Below are 22,154 nucleotides of genomic sequence, written 5' to 3'. Positions count from 1 at the left end.
ATTTGATGAAGTCACCCCTACTAATAATCACATGCCACTTTTTCAGGCGACTCTTGGGGGCGCACATCAAGACCAGCTTCTCGGGTTTCGGGCGTCGCATCAGACAGGGAAGAGGTAGACTTCTCTGGCAATAAATAACATAAATAAATAAATAAATAACAGTGTGTTTATAGCTATTTCTGCTTCGAGCTACGCCGAAGACCTCTTCTCAGTTTTGGAATTATTTGCAGACGTCGAATTAAGCAAGAAAAATAAACATGGTGATGAAAAGAAAACTAATAAAAATTCGAAGTTTACCTCACAGTCACATCGCTTCGACATTTAAATGATTTTTACATAACCTGGAATGTTATATTTCTAAGTAGCCGCCGTCATCAAAACCATGTTATTAGTTTGTTTGTCATCAAGTGAACTGTAACGTATCATGCGCCTCTGATGCAAACGAAAGTAATATCAACATATCAGTGTGTGACATTATCTGTGAAATTAGAACCGTCAATAAGCTAGACCGGTAATAAGTCTGACCTGTTCCTATATTCCTGAGCTTTGGAATTTTTTCTGGAACTAGATACAGCAATAGCCCATCATACAATCCTTAACTCTCACACACAAGGAAACATACAGCATTTATCACCACTGTGTACTTCGTCGTACAAATCCAAATTTATTTTGTACATACATTTCATAAAATTCTATGAAGAAAGTACAATCGGAATGAGAGCGACAAAACATTTCATCTACAAATATAGACAGTTTAAAAAATAATTTGCAGGCAGCTCTCAGTCTTTTCACAATTCTAAGTCACTGACACACATTGGCTAGTATGTAGCTGTAATGGAACTTTTGTGGAACTGTTTGTGTCAAAGAGTAAATAATAGTATTTACAATTGCATGACATCTATTATCGATAATGCACAAAGTCGGTACAAATGGTGATTGCTTTTTGACAGGGTTCCCATAACTTGCAAAATGAGTGACACAAAATCTTGATGAACCACAAGTGAAAGCACATTGCTAGATTTACTGGGGTTGTTGGGTGAACACTCTTTTCTGGGAAATGTTGAATTAGAAGAGTTGTGATAAAAACCTGAATATTTGTCACAACAGATTTGCCGTTACTCTTATTATTGAAAGTGTAGAAAACATCACACTAAATTCTCTTTCCATAATTATTCTCTTTAATACAATATTGTGACAGCTAAATTTAAAAAATTCTTTCCTTTCACAGTCCATGAAAATATATTTCCACAGAGGCAACACTATTTTCTCTTGGGTTGCTGAATATAATTACATGAAAATTTTCCATCAAATTTATGTGACTGATCTTTAATATATTCATGCATCAAAGCCAAATTGGAACATAATAAGGCTGAGTTCAAAGGTCACAGTTCAGATTTAATCAGTAACACCACCACTTGCAGCCAATCAGCAACACGTAAGTTATGACATCATAATTTCATTACCCTCTGAACGACAGTTTGTCCTGCTATGCTTACTAACTTGTATTCACTACTTTCTTCTTAAAATGTATTGTGGAAGTTGTAAATAAATAAATTTAAAAAGTATACCTTCTTCATATATGAAAACAAATATGTAAACAACTTGTTGATTCTAATAAAATCATTTATGAAAACATTATAAACTGCAATTATGTTACATATTTTCAAGCTCTGTCAACAAGAAAAGTTTTTGCTGTCAAGTGGTTGTGTTCCATTACATTGAAATGAAGGATTACCCCATTCTATGGTTACTGTTACTCCTTGTGTTGGATGCTGGGAACTCTCACGATCCGGATTAAGGTGAAAGCTAATGAACAGCAAATTTTTGAAATATATCTTGTTCACTATAGATGATGATAACTTCAACTGACTGCACTCTGATTTGTCAAGCAAAATAACCGTGTAATACATTCTGTCCAACTTGCTCTAAGAAATATGCAGTTATAAAAATTCAGTGGCACAGAAAACAGGAGGAAATATTTTTTGGACAAAATTCACATAAAATACTATAAATAGAGACCCTGTGGTGGCAATGGCTGTCACTAAGACATCGGTGACTGCATTTTTTGAGGGATAACTGACATCAATACAAAAAATTCTAGTATCTCAAAATCACCAGCTTGTAGTTACAACATTACTATTTGCAAAGAATACTTCATCATGAAAATTTACAACTTTTTTACTTGTATATTCTCATGGTGTTTTTTTTCTTGACAATCGTGTCAAAGCATTTCAATTTAGATAAAAAATTGTAGGGCAATTTTAAACAAGTGTATTACTGGTTCAAATTCATTATGTAGGGAACAAACACTATACCGTACATTTGATGAGTATAGCATGCATATATCATTCACAGACAATAGTGTACATGTGAGCTACGGCAGTTTCAGGGTTCTTATTTTCTAGCCTCAATGATGTTATGGACTATGTGATTGGTCAAATAGTTAACACTGTGTCCAATAGTCATTAGCAACAAACAGAGTTACTCTATTGCTATGTAACTTGGCATGTAATTGGCTGCATTGTCAACACTGCATCCAATAGTCGAGACAGTGAAACACATGATCTAGTCTGATGTTATTTCTTCTGCAGGTCAACCATTTCTTGAACATTTTGCTCCTTTTGCGTCCGATCAGAAACTGACAACTGACCATGAACTTCATGATGTTATGACTTAGGAGGGCTCCGAACAGCATCTGTCCTGGGTCTTTTGGGCGACTTTGGGGGTGTGCAGTGTATCTGACAATCAAAAATCACAGAATTCATGAATGGAACAAGCATACAACTCGTGATGTAAAACTTTATTCTGATGAAACAGCAATACAACATGTTTCTATCCTGGTCTGAGAACGAAACCCAACTGCAAGATGATCCAGACTGGCATATTCTTTTTTCCAACTTATCTAGATCATTAGGCATGAATGAAAACTGGTAGACACAGACCGTAACCCTTTCACCCCCAGTTCCCTGTACACAGGTCCAACTTAACCATTGAAAACAATGGATTTGGGACAAACCATGGTGGTGAAAGGGTTAAAAGGTCCAGTAGTTGTTACTTGTCATGATTTTTTCACTATTTTTGTTTTTAATGTCATCTACACTACCTTGTTCTACTCCCCCAAGCATACTGTGATACACAGTATTCAGCTTGTCAACTCAGCCCGTATATGTGCAGATTGTATTGCTACTGTTGACACGTGAATTCTGTTCTAGACTAGAATTCAAATGTAAACAATAACAGTGCCTTTTACATGAATAAGCACTGGTTGAAAATCTGAATAATTGGTGTTTCAACATGCTTTTAGGAAGTAGAACAAGGACTTGCGGTCAACAAAACAAACAGTGAAAAAAAGTCATCAAAAGTTACTGTTACTGGCCTTCATTGAAGCCCTCCAGCTATGTTAAAAATAATCATGACTCCCTAGGTTACTGGTGAATAATGTACGGTTGCTGTTTTCTCTCATTTTCACTAATTCCAATCAATGTGTGCCATATATCTACTTTTCTTTGTGTGAAAAAAAAATCAAGTCCACACACCTTTAAACATTTAATTTGATCATTCCTCCTCAATATATAAATTGCATGATGGAATTTTCGGAGATGTTTTACCAAAAGTGACTGTCCAATGCCATTAACTTTAAAAGGAATCCCGGCTAGGGTAAGGATCAGGGATATACCCCTACCAGCGACATGATTTCAGTTTATATGACCTCTCACCTTTTGCCACTTGTCAATCATTTTGCTGTACTCCATGGTGTAAAACTGGAACACTTCGTCGCAGTCTTTCCTTGCTTCGTGACCAGGTGGATTGTACTTCATACAATTTGTCCTGACCAATAGCATGTCAGTGTTGAAGTCGTTGAAATCCCTGTACATACCAGTCTATTCATTTACAGGAAAAAAAGAGGAAAAAATATTGATTTTTTTATTTATTCATTCATTTGAACCTGTATTTACCGCATAGTAGATTCAAAATCTAAAAATATTCTTAAATCATTTTGACAGGCAAGTTTTGCGAAATCTACGCACTTCTCTCTTGCAATCCATCTACGTATAAGACTTCCTTGCATGTAGTATTTTCTTTTTATTTGAAATGTTAAATTTCATGCCGAGTGTAGTTTGTTTCAGTGGTTCAATTATAAGAGATAAATATAGTTGAATTGTTCTCAATGAAAGAACTGAGAGTGGAAATCACAGTACACTTTGTTGCAACGTTGATTGCTTTTGCTGTTCTGTTAAAGGATTTGCTAAGATCAGAAAATCTAATTCCAACACTTGTCAGCAGGTTGTATTTTGAAGATGTAGAAATGGCTGAAAAGCAACAGGAATTATTGTCAATGTCAGGCTTACTTCTAATTTTCTCTTGACAGTTCCAAAATCCATTGGTTGTTTGATAATTTTGTGGTATCCCGGCGCTTCTGCCGGATCCACTGTGGGCAAGAGTAAAATCAACAAGACATTTATTAGGATGTGATGTTTTATGCTTCAATTCCTGAAATTAAAATGGTTCAATCCACTTTCAGTATGGTGTTCTCTACATCAAATCTTTCTGAAAGAGCACTTTGTCATAATTTTTTTCAAAATTTTCTTTGTAAAATGATTTCACAGGATAATTGCATTAAAAGTACCCCCCCCCTCCCACCACACACACACATTCTGACAACTTCCCAAGGTTGACAAATTTGATAGTGATTCATTCACAAACATTTCACCTATTTATTGAAATGTTGGGAGCATGAGTAAAATAAATTCAAAATGTGGATGATATTGGAGATGTCGACATCATATGCATAGGAAGGTCTGAATTTCAACTTGATGGGCATACAGCTGTTTCTTACCTGGTCTTGTAAACCACGATGCAGCATTGAGCTCTCCCTTTGATTTGTTTGTACCTCGATACCTGGACACCCTTTGTAGTAAACTGAACATGATAAAAATATGTATTTGAAATCACTGAATGACATGAAGAATCGATAGTTGATTTGGTGAGGTGATACGCAACCTCAACGGTACAATTATGCAGAAATGTCAGCTCACAGACTGACTTGCTGACTTAATGCATAATATTTTTTCAAGTTGCAGAATTTACTTGTACTCAAAAGTAATATCGAACCACAGCAAACATTTATACACCAATGCTATTGAGCACATATTAAATTTATTCACAAAGTTCATTTATGTAATCATTGCTAGACAATTTTATGTCCACAGGAATCTACATCAATAATGTGGGGACAATGAATTTTATTGACTGGGGTCAATTTCCAATGAACATGACTTTTAAAACAAAACATTTTATGAATGTGCAAACTGAAAATAAACGAACCAACTTTTGGTCTGGCAAAGATGCAAATGAGTTGTATGCAAATTGTGATAACATATCATTGGGAAAATAAACTGTTGACCATTTTCCCTACTTACTTGAGTGCAGCACGTACCCAGCTGGGTAAGTTAGAAGGAATTGGTGCCTCATCAATGGGGATTGGAGCTTTTCTTTTCCGCTTACTGGCCCTCAATGATGCATTAAAACTGTCCATTGTACTACATGTGCTCTCTGTCCCTGAACCACTACTGCTACCTGTTGTACCTATAAATGAGAAAACAAAAGGATCCATCAGGGTCTTGATAGAGGGCAGTCACACTTGTGGGCAACAGGAAGCCGCCCATAGACAGTAACTTGAATATGAAAGTTGCAAGTCAGAACACCCGCCATACCTAGGCAACCATGATCTTCCCAGCTGCTGAGGTTTTCTTCATGCCTGAGGGCGCTGTCTTCTTCGTGCAGCAGTCTCTGGCTGGTGAAGTCTTCAATGTTCATGTGGCTGGTGTCAAGACTGGTAGATTCCACCATCACGCAAGTTGCAGCTGCTGATACTGATGTGGTGCTTGGCAGGGTGGACGACGTCGACATGAGGGACGTTGAAATGTGTTCAACATTCTCAACATTCTGAAATACAGGACAAATGCATGGAGACTAATTTAAAGACAAGTCAACAGTTGATAACATGGTGATGTTTTTGTTGATGTACCTTTCAGGTTTTATGTGAGTTATGTAATTTTATCATAAATCGCAACCTAGTCGTCATGCGCAACTCATACTAAAACATAGAGTAAAACGTGTCTCCTTAGGGTAGAACACACACACATAGACACAGACACATACACATACAATACACACACAATAGAATCTTCCTATTACGGGTACAACGGGGACACAGTACTGTCTTTACGTCAACTGAACAGCCGACTAAAATTCACTTTACTTGGGAGACAGGCAACAGTGGTAGGAATATATCCTCTAACAAAGTTTATCACGTCACTGTATCACATCACTAAAATACTATTTCAACCAGCAAGATGGCAGTATATGCAACATAAATGACAGAATAATTAACAGCTCAGCGATGATGGCCATGTGGTATCGCAGGTACAATGTTATTTTGGGCAAGTCTTCTGTATAAAGGCAGAAAATATTCACATTTGGGTAATCTGATCCATGAATTTTACATGGCATGTTGTAACTTACCGTTGGTTGCACCGTCGCACTGGATATTTTACAGGACACAATGTCTTGAAGAGGTATAAGTCCAGCTTTCAGCTTTCCCCCGCCTTCCGATTGTCTGTGTGTGTCAATACTTATCCCAGAAATGCGTACACGCTCTTCCCTTGTGGCGGCCATCGCGCTGAGCTTCTCGGCTGCCGATGGGAATGAACTGAACAAGTTTGAGGGCGCTTGTTCGGCAACCTCTTGTGAGTTCTGAGTACTTGACAAGCTGCTAGAAGTGGAGTACTTACTAGCACCGGTGTCAATGCCTGTGGCTGACGTTAGAACTGATATTTGTGAGCTGGTGTGCATTTGTGGTTCTTTCTCAGCTGCCGCTTGACTGGGCATAAAATCCCTGTTCAAGAATTCATAGGGATCTATTTCCTTCTGTTCCGGCACAGATCCGGTCAAATGTTTCAACAGTTCCGAGTGCTCGGAGATATCACTTTTCACTTTTTCCAGCACACTTGTCGGTTTATCCTGCGCGATCTCGTCTTCTCCCGCAAGTAAACTAGACAAATTTGTTTCCTTTTTTGTTCCCGATTCACCAACGTGAAAGAGTCCTGTTCTTGGGTCAAGCTGCCCGCTGACACTCTCCCGCGGCACGGTCAACGCAGATGTGCCCTCGGGCGTATTCTGCTGGTACCCTTGCTCTTCAATGGAGAGGATTTCGCTCTTCTTCTGCGGGTTACGGGCTTTGTGGATGGTCAGGTCGGGAAACGTGTCTGTGTCCTGTATCTGACCCTGTTGCTGTAGCGCCTTGTTTCTCTCTTGTAGGGCCTTCTCTACCTCCATGGTGGCCGTCTGCAGGAAAGCCGAGCCCTGAAGTTCGCCGCTAGGGGGAGGTGGTGGTTTTGGTGTGTTATCTGTAAACCAAACAAGATATATTGAAAACACGGATGCTAACAGCAGGATTTAATGAGAATCATGTACCAATGCAACCACTATGATATTTCAATGGTATACGAGAATTCTTTCTGACGCCACAATTTTTTTCATGTAAGACATCATGGTATGAGGATTTCAAGAAGACTGTGTATCTGTGATGCAATGCTGGCAATTACACGGTGATGTTTAATTCATTCACCCCTGTTTTCTTGTACATGGACTAATCCATCCTATTGAAAACTATGGGGAAAGTACCACTATCTGGTGGTGGAGGTAGGGATTGTTGTGCTCTTCCTTATCCAAGACATTTCATCATGGGAGATGCATTTACAAGAGTTACATCTTTGTTTGTTTTGATGACTTGTACATAAACAGGAATAGTTCAGTACTTCTGTGCTTATGGCTTCAAATTAGTAGACTCGTAAAAGTCAGAATAATTGTACAAAATTTGATTTCTGTGGTTAGTGCAAATTTCAAAACTTATTATCACGAATCTCTCACTGGATGTAACAGAGGACACACATCTGTGTAAATTCAGTTTTTAGCCAGTTATCCCCCACCCCCCTCCCCTAAACTGTCCTACAAGGAGGTCCGCGATCACAATTGAAAACACTGAATTTGGGCAAAACCATTGTGGGATAAGGTTATGGGAAGTGCATTTTACTGAAGTGGAGATTTTAGACAGTTGTCTGAATGAGACCCCTTCTCCACTATCGCCCTTTGAGTGTTTGACCTTATAGTTTTCCCATGGTAAGGATGGTCCTGCATATGTGGAATTAGGGAGATCAATGGTTCACTTGCTTTCATTGAGATTGTTTAGACAGATACTTACCAATTGCAAAGAACTCTGGCAGAATGCTAGTCCCCATCCCGCTGGAAGTGGTACTGGAACTCGATGATGTTGATGATGTTGAGGACGTTGGACTCTCTGTTTTGGGCATTTGCAGAGGTACGGCCATCTTGCTGAGGTCTATAGTCTGGTGTCTTGTTGTCTCAACTTTGTGAGAAAAATGTAGAACAGAATTATTCATCAGGTTTGATCATGTAACGTGAAGCAAAAAGAGGTCAAGGGTCATGAAGCAAGAAGAGGTCAAGGGTTGATGTTCTTGCTCTTGCAGAGAGGAACTACGGTAAAAACCCGATCAATTCGACCAGAAAAAAATAATTACGATTTGAAAAACGTCGAATTAATAGGAAATTAAAACTGCCAAAATAATTTAGTGGTCGAATTAATTGGAACAACGAGGATGAAATTTACGCGAGACATGTTTGCCATGTGGAGACTGCTTCAAAGCATGGACTGTGAAATTTTGTGAGGTCGACAAATTAAGTAACAAAAAACCCCCAAACGCACGTGGGTGTCACATCAAAATCAAAGTGGTCGCGATTACAGACGGAGCGATCTGTGGCATTGCCACCGGCCCGCTCGACGGAAGACGCGTAAGTTGACATCGTGTGCCAGCCCTTGGAAATATGTTGTAACTCCCTGACAGGCAGATGAGATAGTCTAATGGCGTTTGATGCATTGAAAGTTTGTAAAAATAATAAAAAATGACATTACCGATCATAAGAAACGTTATGTTGAAGATAACAGTTTTTAAGAGAAGACTATGACGACCATATTTCTGTGAGTATTGTCTAACTTTGGAAAACCAACATCTGAAGATAAATTACTTCAACCAACACTTTTGGATTTGTTCTACTCTTATTATAAGATTAGTCGAATTTCTGGAAAGTAGGTGTACATTTTCGATGTCTGCATATCATCTATACTGAAGTCATATCCGAAAGAGTACAATCAGTTCGCGACAGCGTAAACCTCTCTCTCTCCCTCTCTCTCTCCGGCATTTCGATGTTTTATATTGTCGACATTTATATATCAGTCTGAAGTTTCAGGTCACTGCTCAATGCAAGTAGTTGATGTCAATTTTCCGTATCGGGCATGGTCTCTATCGTCACTCTAATCGTTAGCTTTTTATTTCCTGTTATATTCGATATCAGACTCAAAACATAACGTGAACAACGCTGATAATATATTGCATCTTTCGTATCGAAAACCGGTAAAGTTCGTAACTGGTTTGCACATAATATCTGTCAATTAGGAAGGGATATTGATTCACACACAGAAAGAGTCTATAAATTTCAATCGACACGAGATGGTAAGAATTCGGAAAAGACGATGAGAAAGGGAGAAAGTAGGTAATTTATTTTGACTTTCTTCGATATTAAGGTGAGAAAATAGTTACAAAACCAGAGACTAGAGGGTTGGTACTTAACACACACTGAAACTTCACGCATATTTCGAAAGCGGCGACTAGAGATCCAGTTCATGAAATCACTGAGGTTTCCCATTCAGCGAAAATAATCATGTGACCCAATGAAAACCAATCTGAAAGCAGTTTACAAAGCCCTTTGTAGTTCTCATTTCTGCCTTTTTGTCTGACCCGTGGTTCATCGTATTCGTAACGGTGGTTTTCGATGACTTGAAATATCGTTCATTCACCAACTGAAGGAAGTTTTTGAAGAGCATGTAATTCGGTCGATAATAGGGATTGAGAAAGTCCCAGTTTCCGTCGGTGGTCGAATTGAAAGATGCCAAATAAAATTATGTTTTGTGAAAAAAATAGGGTGGTCGAATTGATCGGGTTTTTACGATAACACTGTACAATAAGTAATGGCAATTTCTTGTACGAAGTTGGGGAAACAGATCTCAACCAGGAAAATGTTAAAATAATGAACATGTCAAACCACAGAGTTCTGTACGCCATGCAAAACAGTGGCAAAATGATAGTTTTTCTACAAAGTTTCTGATCATGAGAAAACATTTTGGGAATATCAACAACCAAAACATCAACAGTGTTAAAACACATCATACTGTATCATAGTATCAGACTTGTCGTATTGGATTCTGCAAACAGCAAAATTACCACACTAAAGCTAGATGACCTTATTTGTATCTTGACAACTCTCAAATCCTTCAAGGGATATTAAATGGCATGGAACTTTCTAAAACATGATGTAAACTCTTTATAAATACCAGCTTTTAGTCAATTATTCAGAATAACATGGTAGAGAAGAGACAAGGTCGCTTTCATACCTTTTGAAGGATCTCTGCGTATTTCAAGGAGGGCCTTGATGGCCGATGATGCAGACTTCTCCTGGTAAGTAGATGGCAGGGGTGGGGTTGCCTGGGTAACTGTTGGCATGGGAACATCATACTCCACCCACTGGTTGCCATTGGTGATGGCAGCCACTGCTGCCTCTAAGATGTCCCCTGTGTGTTTTATTTCAACTGAAACCAAGAACATTTTTTTATATGAAAACAAAACTTTTTACCATAGTGAGGTACCATGCATGACCAAGGTTAACCCTTTGAGTGCTGTAAATTTTCCCACCAAAATATTGGTGTAAAATTTCACCAATTTTACTAAGTTCTCTGTAATTTTTTTGACAATTTTGGACTAGATGGACATCACTTTTCTTTGGCTCCAATTTTTGATCAAAATTTTGGAAAAAATCGGAAAAAAATTGTGCAGGTTACATTTTATACAGAAGATAAAAGTAGACTTTGGCACTCAAAGGGTTAAAGTTAACCCTTTCACGACCATTTCTCTGTTCAGAAGTCCAATTTGCCATTGAAAACAATAGGTTTGGACCAAACCATTGTTGTGAAAGGTGTAAACATTTGTAACTCTCCTCCCTAACAGTGTGCCTTTCAACTTTAAGATCTCCACACTCTTGGTGTCAATTCAGGATATTCTTGAGAGTCAGCTCTATGCTAACACATTTGATATGGAACACTTTTGGTAGTCACACAAAATGCTCTTATGTTGGTGGTGGGCTACCTTCTCTCTCACAGAAACGTGCCCGAGTCATTTAATCAAATATTCATGATGCCATGGCTGAAATAGACCTGTACATGAATAGAGCACACTGTTATACCTTTGGTTTCACTTTGACCTGATCCAACAGAACTGGTTTCATCAGCAACACATGGGGAAACGTGTCCAGTGCCACTCTGGCTGGTCGATGGCATCACAACATCCAGCTCAGGAGACTGCTGGATGAGTTCGGTCAGTATGGGAGATCCGGATCGCCTCTCCACCTGTTCAGATATCGGTGCTTGCATTCCGGTTGGTTTGGGCCTAATCACCACCTGCTGTATTTTGGGAAACAAAAATGATGAATATTACAACATGAAAACAACACAAGTTCTGAATGTAGAATTTTCATACAAGGATTTCCCAAAATTCTGTTCATAGAGACTATGGCACACACAGACCTGGATTTAGTGATTTTTGGTTTGCTAACACTGTTAGAACTGGATTATATTGTGATCAAGTAACTTTGAAAAGAGTGACCTGCGATCCTTTGTCCCTGTTCACAGCTCCAGCTATACTATTGCAAAGAATGGGGGCTGTAAGAAACCTTAGTAAGAATGGCTTTGAAACTGACATCCGAAATCTCCGGGCAAATGTATGAGTATGTGGGATTGCGTTATGTGTGTGATCTGTATTTGTGTTGTGAAGTACCAAGAGGATACAGGTACAACTTCATGAGAACTAGACTCTCTCATAGCCCTGTGCTGGCTATGCACTGAGGCCCTCTCCTGTCTGACATGGCCAGCTTGCTGAGCGAGGCTACACCAGCTCAAAATCAGGGCAGGAAATGTCCATGGTGCGTAGCCAGGAAGGTGGTGAGAGAGAGTGTACGTGAGAATCTAACAAAACACTGCACGTTGAAATAACCACACCACTTCATATTGCAAAAGCACTGAGAAACCTACCTGAGTCTTGCTTTGTCCGGTACCACCAGGTTTCAAAGCAGCCTGCAGTGTTTGTGACATTGGCAGAGTTGATACAACCCTGCTTTGATTGCCACTGCTGGTAGTCACTATTATTGTCTTGTTTCCAGATATCTCCTAGCGGACAACAGAGAAAGATACACAAAGGATTAAATGAAAACTGGGAGAAAGTTTTCAGATTTGTCTTGTTACGACACAAATGTTTCTACAATTCACTTTGCTGGTAGACATTAATATTTTAACACATTTTTACAAAAGTTTGTACCTAATGTAGGTTGACATTCTGAAGCTCGTTTAGACTGGATCAGACACATCTCTGTTATCAGAACTGACTGCACCATAAGACCATGGCTATTATGGGTATGACATTTTCTTCTGACCTGTCACATGCCTCTCCCATGAAAACATTGAAAAAGTTGCTCCATAGGGATTAAATATACCTGGTTAGTTGTCCAACAACTAACCAGGTAAACAATCAAACACTTTGTTAGGTTTCCTGATTTTCTGTTGACAGTCCTCATAGCTTTGTTGAGCTGACCTTGAATACTGAATGGAGATGCCTCAAAAATTTGGGTGTCAATCGGACACATGAGGTTATCTAAACTGAGTCAATTCTGGTATTGAAGCCATATCCAAATTAATAACCCAAAAGAGACAGGATTTAGGTGTTGAATGGAGTAAACATTTGTGACTTGAAAATGCCCTGACAAGATGGCATGTTTACTACGTCTACAATGGTAATTTTGGGTGATCAGACCAACCACTAAAAATCTACAATGGAAGTTGAAAGAGTTATGTTACCACTTTTTTCACTGATGATTTTTACCTGTGGGGGTTTCTGTACTGATGCAGACGGGGTGGTCTTGGTGACTGCCACTGTCTTCGTCGGTGCTTTCTGTACAATGATGACATTGGACTTGCCGCCAGGTGCAGTGCCTGCTATGTATGGCTTGGTCATCACAACTTCAAACAAGAAAAAAAGCAGTTTTGCTTTACAATTTAGTTGGCCCAGCAAGGTGGAAGATTGATAATTCCATCTTATAAGATGCTACTTAAACAATATATAGTTGGAAATTAATTTTCACCAAGTGTTTCTTGAGAAACATGACAAGATACAAAATTTTTTGAATAGGGAAAAATTGACCATTTTTAAGGTCTGGCTATTCACTATCAGCATTGATATCACGGAGCCAAGGAGATTGTTTGTACGACACCCTATCATTCTAATTGGAGACATACCTGCTGCTGGTGAGCCAGCCGTCTTGACAGCAGACGCTTGCAGTGTCTTGGGTGTTACAGTGATGATGTTACTACTGGTGGACGAAGTACGGCTACTGCAAACCTGTGGTGTTGTCACTATCCTGGTACCCCCTGCTGGGTTGATTACTACCTGGTTGCTGTGTGACCCTACAAACCAAGCGCAAAAGATACTTTTACATCAGAAATTTTTGAGTATAAGGCATCATGGCTCGGTGGGTAGGGTACTTGACTCATGAAGAATGGTGAGTTTTTAGAACCAGGTGTGGCCAGACTCATAACCAGAGGATGGTGAGAGTGAAACAAGAGCAAGGTGCTGTGTCCTTAATCAAGGTACTTTACTCATCATTGTTTCATTCGATAGTGATTACTGTATCCTGTATATCGACTCCTTGTCTGCCGGATGATGGAGTAAACAAAATATTATCATACGTTGTTACAGTACACTACATACAGTATTTAGTGGCATTGAGATTTTGTTAATTATAAAAGAGCAGACACATCGTCCTAACATACCTGCTGTGCAAGTTACAGGCTTTGTGGTCATGACAACAGTTGTTGGGATGGTTGTGGTCACCATGACAACCGGTGTTCCTGTGGAGGATCCTATCGTGATGGGCTTTGGCAAGATTTTACTCCCTGGAACTGTCTGCGTGATGATCTTCACTCCTGTGTAACAGGGAAAACACAAACAAATATTATCACTGAATCCCAGTTTTTTCTTTGCTGTGAAAAAACTTCTTAATGAATGCAAAATATTCCATGAATGAATACTGCTGTGAAAATTGGCATCCAGCTTTGGTTGGCACACAATATTCAAAATACTGAAAGTTCAATCTTACAATATTCAAATTATACCTTGCTCAATCAGGCAATATTCAAATTATAGACCATTCAATCAGAAAATATTCAAATTATAGATTGTTCAACAGAAAATATTCACATTATAGACTGTTTGATTAGACAATATTCAAATTATTGATTGTTCAAGGGGACAGTATTCAAATTATAGTCTGTTCAATCAGTTGTAGTGACAATTCAGCACAGAATTGCATGAATATGCATGGCTGTCATGGTGTGTTCAATCAAGCTCAAGGAATTTTAAGCAATGAGAAACACCAGGATGTCAGGTCATGGAAGGGTTATGAAAATTGATTATTAGTGTATATGGGCACAGTTTCGGATTATCCCTGCAGGGAACATACAGAGCTGCACAATCTACTTACCATGTTCCTGAACTATCTGAATGGATGGCTTTGACGGAATGCTGCTTGACCCGGTTGTCATGATCTTAGTTATCGGAGATGACGTGACCGATGACCCTGATGTGATGGCCGATGCAGCTGTAGCTAGCATTGAGGAAGCATTTGTTGTAATCACTTTGGTCTTCACTCTGTTGACTGTTTTCGGCCTTGGCTTAGCTGCGCTGATTGTGTTGGACAGGAATGCGGTAGTTGCCGTACCAACCACACAAACTGAAAGAGAAGTTTTAATAAAATGTACAACAAATGTAATCTAATAAAAGCCATGATCCTGCCCTGAGGGATGTGTGTTACACTGCTAGGAAAGATTTCACCTAAGCAAGTTCAGTCTGGAAATCCAACATTTCCCATAAGGAATAAATTCACAACCATGATGAAGGTCCTCCTAATAGAATAAAGCTTACAACCTCTGATTACAACTTTGTAGAAAGTAATTACTTTGTTAATATTTGTGATACGCAATAATGGCACACTGTAATTTACAACCAATTATTGAATTGTCGTGACCCATTTGTTGCGGAGGAATCACATTTGAAGTTCTTCCTCAAGCAAATTTGCTATTTCTGCTCAAACTACAAGATCAAGTGCACCATGTACACATAATGTTTCATAATGTTGTATACCAGGTGACAGTATAGTATTGCTGGATGGGCTGACAGATACCACGCTTGGACTACTGCTGCTGGTTGGAGTGGTTGTGGAGAAGATTATCGATGATCTGGTGACGCTGGATGTCGAGGTAATAGCTCGGTTGACCGTGACATTCTGGGACCTCTGTAGGATGCTTGGAGTGAAGCTTGATGAACTTGACACAATGATGACCTGGTCAAATTGGAAAAAATATGAAACAGTGATCACTGTTTATTTTACTGTTTTGTGTTACATTGAGCTCGGGCGATTTTAGTGAAAAGGGATGTTGAAATAGAAATTATGTATGAAATGAAACTAATTTGTGTCATACAATTTGGTTTACTTATCTATTCACTTAATTATAGTACCGAGATCTGATTGAGTGTTTAAAGATAGGACTTTTCCAGTTTGTGGTCTAAAGTTATGGAACAAGATGAATTGAAGTGTAAAACAGAAATTCCACTTTTAAAATTCAAATTAAAACATTTCTTTTTAAACAATTTTATCAACTTCATTGATTAGCTTGTATTGAATTGCTTTTTACATGAAAACATTTTGTGAGCCTTTAGATTTTAATGGTTTTTTTTAAGTGTATTACTATTGTATTCTTATTCATTGTAAATTATTTTATTATTTACTTGTTGTGAAGCGCTTCTGAATATTTTATTGTAGAAAAGGTGCCATAGAAAACTATTAAACGTTGAACATAAACATTATATGATTAACAGTTAGGAAATAAGTTGTAATTGTCTGCATGGACACAAGGTACAGCAAACAGCTGTGTAAAATGGCCGTCATGTTTCATGCAAAATCTGCAATGGCAAGGCAGTTTGCTGTGTCTCAGAGCCAATGAATATTCTCCACTGATGGGTCATTACCATATCATTTGCATATTCAAAAAACAGTGCTTGTTAAAACAAGTTGCGTAAATCAACACATTGGATGGCTTCTTGAACTTACTTTTTGTGATGGGGTTATTGAAGTGGACCCCGGCGTGGCTGCCTTGGTGAAAGTGATCTTCACTGGTGAGATGCCTGTACCGCTAGTATTGGTCATGTAAGTGGTGATCTTTGGGCTCGTTATGGGCAGCACTGTAGTCTTGGGTGTCGGTATGACTGGTGAGGTGACAGACGCTGTACTGCTGACTGGCTCTTTGTTACTGGTCGTTGAACTCGCAGAGTTCGATCGTTTTCTTTTCTTGCTCTTTTCATCAGAGTCTGGTTCACCTGTCACCAAGAGATAAAGTATTTATCGTGATATCATGGTAGAACATCAAAATCATTTTAATTCTTTGGATGTGGTTTCATCCAGATTGTTTTCAGAGGCAATGTTGGAATTCTCAGTAAAATAAAACAGAACTTTTCACCGCATGGACAATGCAAACCATCAGGATGGACTTCTACCTGGAAACATACATGGAAGTCAACTTCCGATGAATGTATTTGGAAATTACAGCACAATTGTTGAACAGAGCAGCTTACAATTTCATTTGAGAAAATCTTTTAAAGTGTACTTGGGGACACATCTGTACAGAATGTATGATGCAGAGATTTATATATATCCATCTTCATGACTGTGTAGATATATGTACATTTGTTTGTAGTATACAATGTTCTGTCCATGCTTTGACCTGCCACTGCTGCAAATGAGTTACCCTTGAAGCAAGAAATCACTTTAGGGCTGATGCAAGCCACACAAGATACAAGACATCTGTTAACTGACTTAGCCACTTACAAATCTAAAAAAGGCATACTTCTGATATACTCATTGGTAAGCAATCATTTTGTTGTATTTGTATGTATGTATGTATGTATGTATGTATGTATGTATGTGTGTATGTATGTGTGTGTATGTGTGTATGTATGTATGTATGTATGTATGTATGTATGTATGTATGTATGTATGTATGTATGTGTGTATGTATGTATGTATGTATGTATGTATGTATGTATGTATGTATGTATGTGTGTGTATGTCTATCCGTCTACATATACATACATATGTTTATATTGTGCATGAATGTGTTGCATGTATTTAAGTCTTGATAGTTTTTCAGAGAGTTAATGTGTGTGTGAGTGTGTGTGTGTGACTGTTATCACATGAGCTTTTCACAGCTCTTTGAGATCCAATGCATCTGACAGAAATTCCAAAACATCCTGCACCTTAATGTCATAAACTTACTTTTCACATGTATCGAGAGCCCGCTGGGTAACACCACTATATTAGATGGTGGACTTGTTGGTCTTGGTGATTTAGTGTTGTTACTACTACTCGTGGTTATAGAACTGGTACTAGGGACAACACCCCCTGAGGATGAACTTGGCGATGAACTTGTCATGGACACTGGAATGACTAAAGCATAAACAAAGGGGATGATTATACTCATGACAAATGTAAGCATCATTGAAAAGATTCATGTTGGGCCTCTGAAGATATTTGAATAAGGATTGTAAAGTTGCAGGGAAAAACACTTACAGCCACAGAGATAATACATATAGCTCTGAACCAAAGTTAAAATATACATAGGAAAGAAGCCAAGAAAGTTGTGATGTTCCGGGTGGATTGGCTATTAGTACCACTGAGCAATATAAGTGTTCCTGTTTGCACTTCTTCGTAGTGAGCTATACTGATCGGTAGTTACACGGCATATGAAAGTATTACTCTTCTCAATATATTTGAAACTCAGTGTTCGATCCACTGTGGCAGCTTCTAGGGTACTGTACAAACCTACATTTCCTACCAAGTTCATGGTTGATTGACAATTACCTCATGATTCAAACACCTGGTACAAACAACACTTGTACTGATGGAACTCGACTATTAAAAGAGATCATAGCAAGAATGTACACACAAGAGAGATAACTTGAGCTGATAACAAAACTTCAAACACGGCTTCACCTAAGATTTCTGCCGAAAATTCCAAAAGACAAATAATTATGGTTTTCCCTGATAAACTTACTGCTCTTGAGGCCTGTCTCCGAGGGTATTGGGAGTGAGATGTTGTGTAACATGGCAGCATTGGCTGCTGAGGTGGCTGTGGCTGTGAATGCAGTCTGTGGCACCAGCCGCGGCATCAGGGGCACCAGTCTCCTGCCCTCTATAGCCCACTCTGAGGAATTGTTTGGACCAGCCATGCTGAAGTGAAACAGAATAGAACACAGTAAAAAAACAAAAGTAAATCACAAACTCTGAAGATACCGATTCAATCAAGTTAGAGAGGTCTATTGGTGACGATAGGTGCTGTTCTGAAGGATTTTACATTCAATGAATAATTCAAATAATAACGAAGGTTGTTCAGGTGTGAATTAGATTAGGACATGTGTGAAAAGTAACTGTGCTGCATCAAAAGACATGGCCTAATTTAACTTGATGTGGACCAAATCTTGAAAAAATAAGTACCAAACTCTACAGCCTTATATTTGAAGCCTGGAACGACAGTTGCATGAAACAAACTTATTTAAGAGATCAAGAATGTTCTTCAACGTGACTAATATTTACTTGTTACTTACTGGTCTGCGATGGTTGTCAGTTTCTCATCGTTCACGGCTCTTCTGACCTCTGCCCTGTGCCTCTCTGTGGAAATGCTAACGAAATGGAGTAACAATGTTGGATCACAAAGAACTCATAATGACACAAACAGCAGAAAGAACAAGGCTCCTTGGTTAAGACACGTGAGAGCCAGCTTATGGTAGAACGCGCCTCGGGGCTAGATATTCAGACTCAAATTTCTACAATTCTTTTCTGATCTACCACTTGTGGGGGCTCATTTTGAAGCTCTTGGAGAAAGGAAAACTTTCACTGGCTTAGTTTTCTAAAATCCAAAATTTTATTTTTACCCCATAAAGTTAACACAGGGATGGTGGCCATTCTGAATTTCAAATATCGCAAAATGTTGAGTAATTTGTTTTGCTAGTTCCAAACTTTGCACGATGACCGCTGATTTTTATTGATTTGGTAAGAGAATGGTTGAAAGTTTCATTTTGGAAAGTTTGAGCAAAATTTTAAATCTGTCACTTTCGATGCGCATACTACCTTATTTGCAAAATTTGTATTATTTATTGTGGCTAGCATTCCAGTAGAGAACTACATATTTTTTGGTTTCCTTACTATCGCAGTGAACTGGAGCTGGGGAAAAATTACACTGAAGAGTAAATAAACTTGTACAAAATTTGCATCTGTGCATATTATGGTTTAACTTCCAGCTGAAGCTTGGGCCAATAAATATGCTAATTTTGAACCCTACATGACCTTACATCCTTGTATTTCTGTTCGTATGAACCTGTAAGTGGGATTGAACATTCTGTAACTGCCAACCACATTCACCGAATTCAATTCTGAAGAGTATTTGTCCATCACTTTCACTATAAAATATTTCAGGAATAAAATGCTGTACTTTTCAAAAGCACCACATACATACCAGGACATAACAACGTCACATCGTACCTCAATGTCCCACTGATCTCATTCAGCAGTTTCTTTTTCTCCTTGGAGAGATCACCCTGTGCCCTGAAAGCACTGACAACAGACGCATAGGCTTCAAGTTCAAGTCTTCTCAGAGTCCGTTTGCATTCATCTCTGCTCATGTCAAGTAGTTTAGGCCACATCTTGTCAATATATCTGTCACACACTGAACTACAAGAAACAAACAGGTTGCCTTGCAGATAAAAAATGTTTCTGAAAGATTTTATTACACGCGAACGAGCAAATTAAGTGGGCTGATGGGTTCTTCATGAGGAGCTTTTTTGGGGTGAGCCACCCATTTGTTTTAGAACAAATCTATTCATATGCTAACATCTACACAAATGTATCATTTGAACACTGTATTAACCCTTTCCCTGCCAGACAGTATCACTTCCCAATCAGCCAACTCAGTGAAAGCGACATTTAGCCAAAACCATACACATTTCCACCCATTTGGCTTTAGTCCATGAAAATCATGTTTACACTACAGTATCTGTGATTTCAGGGGCCCGTCAGATATACTATTTTTTTGTTAAAATGCTTTTAGTTTTAACAAGCTTTACCTGACGGTGAAATATGTATGAACTTTGCAGGAAAAGGGTTAATATACAAATTAAGTATTGTCATGCAAATTAAACTTGGTTTGGTAAATAAACTAGGTCAGTCCAAAGTTTTACTTTGGCTAAGGAAGCAATTTTATTTTTTCATGTACTCTTTTTAACCCATTTCCATCATCCTTTTATTCCAATGTTCTGTATTTTTTATCGTTGCCGACTGTGTTTTTATTCATTTAGATTCCTGAAGAAGGTCCCTTTGAAGGACCGAAACGTTGAATAAATGGTTTTATCTGCCACTTGAAACCAGAGTCTTGCCTTCCTATCAAACCCATGCAAATTAGCCATAAGGCTGGGGGCCAAAGTGCACAGGATATATGTGATATTGCCATGCCTGCAATATATTCAATGGATACTCGACTGGTGACTGGCAACTTCACTGCCGCCATGGTATGCATGTGGATGTCAAGGTTTCCTTACAAACAGACAAACTCAAATCAATACTGCATCATAACTATGCATTTATGATGCAAGATATTTGCAATTAAGAACATATTCTGAAATGTTTAACCCTTTTCCTGCAAGTTTCATCAGTACTTATCAATCAGATAAAAAGCATGAGACTGGCACATCTGACTGTCCTACATCATATATTGTAACAAACACAACCATTTGAAGACCCCTAAAATATACACAAAAATTATTTTTACTGTCTTGTTGTGCTTCATACATAATATGTGTGTGTAGACATGGTCTTATTTAGTGAATTGATCTGACCATGGATGTATATAAAAAAAATAGATTGGAAATGAGCGGCTATTGAGAAACATTGAAACAAAATACTAAATTCTCTTATACTTCAGATTATTCAGTTTGTTGAGTTCCCTCGGATTTGACAAGTTGGTAGTTATTTGAGGTAAACTTATGGGTTTTTCCGTATTGCCACGGTCCCTTATTACTTTTACAAATCAATTTGTGACAATTCGTTCACTGGAAAAGAGAGTGCACCCGATTGTCGAGAGCTTGAAGCGGTTCCAAAGTGATGGTATGCCTGTAGCGAGCACGCCATTAAAGTGCAACACGCGCAGACAGTCCCGTAAACGATTTAGTAAAATTCGCGACGGATGCGTACAGTAACTGTTTTCTAACAAAGTGCCAACTCAACGATAGTCGATCGACAAGACGTGTGCGGTTCAGATCTGATCTTCAAAACTTCAGTTTAAAGCAAACTGCGACAGAATTTACGAGCACTGGGAGCGGATAAAAACAGCAAAAATGATGTTGCTGAACACATTCAAGCAATTTAAGGATTACTGACAGTGTAAGTTTGTATTGCGATATTCTCTTTTCCCATTCTGAGCTGAGCTGAGAAGGTTCTCTTCTGTCAGTCTGTGCTGTGCGGCAAACACGTCGGAAATTCTGGGTATCCTGAGCTGGGGTTCGGGTCGGCGTATCGGTTTACAAGAGTCGCATGCGTATTTTATCATGAAAATTGGCACATGGACAGACGAATTGTCTTCAAAAGATATATGTCAGACTTACCAATTTAGAATGAAAAGTAAGGGTGATATTCTGTATCATAACTGGCGTCCTGAGCTTTCATTGGAAATCGAAGTTGGCAGGGTTCAAGATGGCGGGCCTTTACTGCGCATGATCAGTGTTCTGTCAGTCAAGACTGCATATCCGCGGTACCGTGATCATTGTGTTTAACAGCGTAAATCTTTACTCATTTGAACGTTAAGAATCTTAAGAGAC

The 22,154-nt window shown here is 38.7% G+C and overlaps 1 protein-coding gene across 1 annotated transcript; it reads right to left on the bottom strand.

The window, feature by feature from the left end:
• Nucleotides 1-641: 641 nt before the first annotated feature.
• Nucleotides 642-22,080, bottom strand: LOC139118818 (BRCA2-interacting transcriptional repressor EMSY-like). Its single transcript, XM_070682299.1, has 22 exons — nt 21,942-22,080; nt 19,828-20,016; nt 18,894-18,968; nt 18,344-18,519; nt 17,566-17,736; nt 16,345-16,610; nt 15,378-15,576; nt 14,719-14,967; nt 14,009-14,161; nt 13,475-13,642; nt 13,062-13,198; nt 12,218-12,352; nt 11,374-11,590; nt 10,529-10,723; nt 8,264-8,428; nt 6,526-7,409; nt 5,715-5,946; nt 5,421-5,586; nt 4,838-4,920; nt 4,350-4,429; nt 3,717-3,881; nt 642-2,738 (listed from the first exon to the last, which is right to left on the bottom strand). The coding sequence occupies exons 2-22, from the start codon at nt 19,986-19,988 to the stop codon at nt 2,667-2,669; spliced, it is 4,149 nt and encodes a 1,382-aa protein (XP_070538400.1). The 5' UTR covers nt 19,989-20,016; nt 21,942-22,080; the 3' UTR covers nt 642-2,666.
• Nucleotides 22,081-22,154: the final 74 nt, after the last annotated feature.

Source organism: Ptychodera flava, chromosome 19 (genome assembly GCF_041260155.1).
Source record: "Ptychodera flava strain L36383 chromosome 19, AS_Pfla_20210202, whole genome shotgun sequence".
Taxonomy (NCBI): Eukaryota; Metazoa; Hemichordata; class Enteropneusta; family Ptychoderidae; genus Ptychodera; species Ptychodera flava.
This window is presented reverse-complemented; position numbering and strand designations above follow the sequence as displayed.